Source organism: Gobio gobio (assembly GCF_949357685.1).
Source record: "Gobio gobio genome assembly, chromosome: 7".
Taxonomy (NCBI): domain Eukaryota; kingdom Metazoa; phylum Chordata; class Actinopteri; order Cypriniformes; family Gobionidae; genus Gobio; species Gobio gobio.
The window spans coordinates 39706796-39713092 of record NC_137103.1 but is presented as its reverse complement, the minus strand read 5'-3'; the positions used below and the strand labels follow the sequence as shown (position 1 = coordinate 39713092).

Sequence of the window (6297 nt, the reverse complement as noted above, 5' to 3'; positions counted from 1 at the left end):
CATCCTCATTGGCTGGATTCATACAGTAATACAATGTGCAAACATTTAATTGGGACCTTGTTGGTACAATGAGGCAGATGAGAACAGTGCTGATAAATGTATTCTAACATCCATGTTAAAGGGTTAGTTCACCCAAAAATGAAAATTCTGTCATTAATTACTCACCCTCATGTCGTTGGACACCCGTAAGACCTCCGTTCATATTCGGAACACAAATGAAGATATTTTAGTTGAAAGCTGATGGCTGAGAAAGGCTTCAGACAGGCCTCCATTGGCATTCAGTACATTGACACTTCCAAGATCCATGAAAGGCACTTAAAACGTCGTTACAAAGTCTATCTCACCACAGTGGCTCTACAATAATTTTACGATGCGACGACAATAGTTTTTGTGCGCAAAAAAAAATCAAAATAACACCTTTATCCAACTTGTTCTCGACTTCCGTGTATGCCTCCACGACGCATACGCGAGAATTTTTTCGTTTTCATTTTTGGGTGAACTAACCCTTTAAGTATACTGTATATTTTTGCACAGTACATGCACGTGATTATGACACAAACACACAGTTAACTAACTAATGATCAACCTTTAAATTAGGCAAGCAAATGTTTGGCATTGTTTATAGCCTACTATGTATCGATTTATACTGTTTCTATTATGAATATTTTTATTAGCATATTAATTTTGTTATTATTAGGCTTTATTTTTCATGTGACTACTTTTATTGTGTGTCAATGCTTTGGCAATATTGTACATAGGCCTATACAAAAGTCATGCCAATAAAGTACTTTGAATTTGAATTGAAAATTGAGATAAAGTTGTCTTCACTTTTTGGCAATATTGTAAATGTCATGCCAGTATAAAGTAGCCTACTATGTATCGATTTATACTGTTTCTATTATCAATGTTTTTTTTATTAGCATATTCATTTTGTTATTATTAGGCTATTTATTTTTAATGTGACTACTTTTATTGTTTGTATCAATGCTTTGACAGTATTGCACATAGGCATATACAAAAGTCATGCCAGTAAAGTAGGCTACTTTGAATTTAATTTGAAAATTGAGATTAAGATATCTTCTCTGTTCAGATAACATAGCTAATGTACATATTGACGTATTTCCAGGCCAGTAAGTGAAAAGGTTTCCAAAAGCTGTGTAACGCTTCGCATCTAGCACCTTACCTTACACCACCGATACTAGCTTATTAAGAAACTGTCAGTTTGACAGACAAACTCTGAGACGCCTGGTCGTCATTTTGGCTCAACAGTCGTGCTGGGTTATGCAGGAATTCCGGAATACAAACGTTCTGCCGGAGCCATTATGGCGTGAGGCAATCCAGTTTCATAACCTTGAGTGGGAGGAGTTTAGGTTTTCTGGAAGCTGGGAGCTGGGAGCAGCAGAGCTGGAGTTATGAGTGGAAACTAGAGCAACGGCAGCGAACAGGGGCAGCCAGCGTGAGCGAGCTAAAGGGAAAAGCCTCGCGCGTTTCACTAAAGCCATGCGCGTGGGTAGAATCATCTGAACTGCGTACTTTAATAACAACCTACATTTGTATCCCAGGAACGGTGTGCACTTCTTTTTTGGGGATCGTCAGAGTCGAATTAGTTAGTTTAGCGTTTAGACGACTTAACCCACTCGGTTCCGAGACTTCAACAGCGAGTATTGTGGAGTTGCTTTTAACGTTTAAATTACCTCAGCCTCGAGTGGCGGGATTAAGGGGGCCGGGAGAGAGGGAGGAGAAGGTGGGGCAGAGTGAGTCAATCGGACCGAGCGCTCACTACTGTCCGCCCGCCCGCTTCAACCGAACCACCAACGGATATTTTTTCTTCTTCTCTAAAACCGACAGGAATCAGTCATTATTTTGTTTTTCGGAATTTGGAGAGGGATAACGTCGGCTGTCAGCTTTTCTTTTCGCCGCTCATTCCAGGTACTCTGAAGTATCTACGTTGTAATCCTCTGATATTTACCATTTGGACGGATTTTTGGAGGGGAGTGTAAATTCCCCGGTCTTGTTGGACCATGGCCGACGACGACGTGCTCTTTGAAGATGTTTACGAGCTGTGCGAGGTCATTGGCAAGTAAGTGTCACGGTTTGATCACTTTGATAAAGACACACGGGCAAATGTCCATCTGTAACTCGAGCTGCGTCTTTTGCATGCAGTGTCTCGTGTCAGACGAGTGTCATAGATGTCACTGCATTTTAGACTTGTGGTGCAGTGCTGCTGTTGAACATTCAGTCGTAACTCTTCAAAAACTGCATGTTGTCTGAACAAGAGGAATGGGAGTGGCGTGTGTGAGATGAGAGAAGTCTGTACTTTGAGCGTTCATGCAGGTAGATGCTGTTCACAACTAGAGCACGAGACGAGCGTTTTTGTATTGCCTTCTTAATTGCTATCAACAGTGACTATGTCTGCGAGGGACCATTATAAATAATCCGACTGGCATTCATTTTGTTAGGGTGATCAAAATGTCACCTGGGTTTTAGGTGTTATCTAGAAAATAGTATTAGGTGTGTGCTTGCAGTCATGTTAGTTTGTGGTTATACTAATGGCCACTGCATGTCTTTTACACTGAGTGTTCAGTGTTCGATGTCATATTTGAGTTCTGGCTATTATAATTAGTTCAGTTGTTTGATTTCAATCTAAGGTCATAAAGGCCCAAAATGGACATGAATGTTTTCCTCAATGTCCTGAGATTTGCTCCTAAATTCAGTAGATGCACGGTAGACACTGCTTTTTCTATGACCGATATGATCTCTATTATTTTTATGTTTCCGATAATTAATCGATTGATCGATTAATTTTTTATTCCTACTATTTGACGCAATAACTAAATCATCATTATACTACAAAATAATATACATTATGAGTAGGCCTATTATTATTAAAATATTAAAAAATTAAGTAAATGTGAAATGTTTATTATTAAATATTTAATCATTGTGGTTTAGATTTTTCCAGTCATAATTATAATCATGATTGTTTTAAGCCAAGCAGATTGTTAAGATTTATATTATTTTTTTACATTGATACGCTCACTTGGTGCCATTTATTGGAAGACTAGAAGATAAAAATATCAGTCAAACCAGTTATCTTTAACAATTAGAAACACTTTCTTGTACACATTTGAGGTACATGTCACATCCTAGTAGTACAGTTGTAGACAGGCTTAAAGTAATAAAAATTGTACCTTTAAGGGAATAAAGCTATAGGGATCTAACACCATAGAGATTAAAGTTGTTTCTGATTTAATGCTTTGTTAAGCCACATTACGAGTTTGGTGACTTTTTGCTGTGGTGAAGGGCACAGCCTTCACACGTATCAGCAGGCCTAGAGCTTTTCCTATTAAACTGAAACACAGTTACCGTGCCGTTTTCAGACTGTAGTTTTTTGTGTTCATGAGAAGAATTGTATTGTTGACTACTAGTTTGTAAAGTGTTGCGTTCTGATGTAATGTGCATGTGCGAGAACAGAAGTGAATGAGTACACAAGATGGATGAAGTTCGTTACTCCTGTCTCATGTGTTTCTTTGCTTTCTAACTCCCGACAGATACCACATAACTGTACTGTTGAGACAATCTCATGTTTTTATGTTATATAACCATTTTTTTTCCAGCTGTCACTGTTGTGTTTGCTTGAGTTTCAATGTAAAGACAATAGTGGATATAAATTTCTAATACCGTGTAATTACAGCTCCCAACATGGTACTCGGGTACTGTGAGTTTGTAATTAGAAGCAGTGTGGTACATGTAGCTGTCTCATAATAACAAAACAACGTATAGTTAGCATACAAATGGTGGTGGATTTTACCCAACAAACTATGTTTTAGGAGCACGTTATATAAATGTGGGGGTTGAAATAATCAGCCAACCAAAATAAGGCAATGCGGAAACTCTTATAGGTACAAGAACATATTTACCCCTGCCTTGTTTTTATAAAAGTATATTTTTGACCTATGCTATTGTAAGTTTTGTTTACAGGGCCTTTATTTTGTTCCGTCATAGACACATTTATTTTATTTCAGAATCACACACACACACACACACACACACACTATGAAGATGAGATCATCTTTGTCTGTCTGTGTGGCTGGCTTGTCGCTGTTTCGTGCCCACCCTGAGGCCTCACGCTTGTGTTTGGAGGTAAAGAGGATGCTGTCCATTAAGCAGATACACTCCCACTGACACTGCTTCTCTCCCTAGGCCAAGTTCTGTGAGCTCAATAAGAGATGTGTGTGTCTGTTATTATAAACGGCACAGAATGCTAATATAGCACAGGACAAAGGGTCAGGATAGCTGACCGAGCCAGCCTGCAGTGCCATATTTCACTGTAATATTGTGTCTGGCCTCTCAGTCTGTTTGTAAAACACTTAAAGCTGCTATCCTCCAAGTTGACATTTATAACGTGTTATTCGAAGCAGAACTGACATATTTATCTTTGTTTTTTGCACTCTCATGTTCAGGACAGATGTTTTGAGGAATTAAAACTGGAAATCTATTCATTGTTTGAGTCTCACACAGCCATGGCAGATGGCTTTGCAAACTATTAGGCACGGGCACTAGTAGAATGTCAAAGCCAAGAGCTGGATTTTGGCTGAATAGTGAATGATGGAGCTGGAATAGGGGCTGATTGTTATTGGTCATGTACAGTAGTGCTACTTCCAAGTGTTGGGCTTTAAGTCCAGAGTGATTGTGTTGTTTAGGCACTAATGCTTTAGTAGTCTCAGAATGGTGCCATAGTGACCTAGCAGTCTGATTGAGCTTTGCTGATGCATGAAACCGGCAGCCCGAACAGTTTCAGTCCACAATTTGCTGCACAGCAGATTTAGCTCTGTTAGACCTGGCAGTGCAGTCTAACAAAATACAATTAAAGTGTTTAAAGTCTTAAATCCAAAGACTCAAGCGTGATAGAGACCGGGAAAAAGTTTTTCAGACACCCAGGTAATGTGATATATAACATATTTGTGCTCCAAAACCTGTTCACACAGCCCTCTTTTGTCCACAGAGAGCCGTAGATAACATGGCCTCCTGCAGGTTAGCCCCCAATGTGCACAAATCAAACCTTCCTCCAGCCTTGTAAACCCCCCAGGATTCTGGGTCCTGTTGTGAAAAAAGCACCATGAACGAACAGTGGCTGACCTTCATTTATCTCCACCATGTTATTAATAAAGGCAAGCACCCCCTACACTTCACCTCAATCCCTCAAAACATGCGTTAACATGTTCATTAACAGCATGCTTACCATGTTGTGCTTAATAGTGTTTTTTGATGAGCGTAGGAGGGGTGGTAAATGAGGTCAGTATTAGTGTGTGTCACTGACTTTGATTCGAGGCTGACTGACACACTGACCCAGATGAGAGGGCAAGATCGCCTTGTTTGAGCATCTAGCTTTGAGCGAAAGGTGGCGAGTGTGATTAAGTTTGACAGTGTTGTGACTTCCTTCAGCTTTGTGCTGCTATGAGTTGAGTTTTGGCAATCTGTACCGTGGATGCGGTGGATGCGGACAGCAGGTTGTAATTTTGAAGGCAGTGTCAGTCAGGTTGTAACAAATATTACTTTCTTTGAATGTCATTGAGAAAGTTTCTTCAGAATTTCATCATGTTCCTTCTTCCAGCAATTGATTTTATTTTTGTGATCACTCACGTTGACACTTTCTGCCATCTTCAATAGTAATATCAATTTGGAGGTCACATGACATGAATGTGACAGAAATGTGGCTTTTGGTATCAGCTAAATGGTGCAAAACATTTTGATAAACTACTATTGGTTACATATAGATTTTTAGGATCGGACGCCAAGTTTTAATGCTAAAACCACTAGACAAATTTTGTTCAGCAGTGGCTTTTTAATGTGCAGATCTTGTTTGGGTAGTTTATAAGTTGCACAGTTTATAAGTTGTTTATAAGTTGCAAGTTGTTTGTAATAAATTCCCCCGTGTCTCTAAACTGTTCTGATGCCAGCCGGATTGAGCCCTTATCTAGAACGCCATATTCTAAGCCTTAATGTTCTCTGCCTCATTGAGAAGACAACTGGCCCTCTTTTCTGTTTAAGAGATGCTGCATAGAGCCAAATGACACTGACAGTTCTTTTCAGGTCACCAACTCTGCTACCTTATTAAAGCCAGAAGCAGATGCTGTTTGATTGCCTTCTCGCTGCTCATGGACTTTAAAGATGCCCCCTGTGTACAAAAAAGTGCCATTTGAGTTGATGGATGGGCAGCAGAAGTGCTAATAATTTCTCCCATTCTGAAAGCTAATGCTTTGGCAATTGGCAGAGGACACAATGTGCTTCCCCTCC

General features: G+C 39.7%; 1 protein-coding gene across 42 annotated transcripts in view; it reads left to right on the top strand.

Annotated features, from left to right (window-relative positions):
- The first annotated feature begins 1353 nt into the window (after positions 1-1353).
- The window catches only part of caska (calcium/calmodulin-dependent serine protein kinase a), a 208914-nt gene continuing 203970 nt past the window's right edge, over positions 1354-6297 (top strand). For all 42 annotated transcript variants that reach the window (XM_079820766.1, XM_079820761.1, XM_079820757.1 and 39 more), the window contains exon 1: positions 1354-2080. In XM_079820766.1, coding sequence (XP_079676892.1) covers positions 2022-2080 — 59 coding nt within the window. In that variant the 5' untranslated portion in view covers positions 1354-2021. The remainder of the gene's footprint in view (positions 2081-6297) is intronic.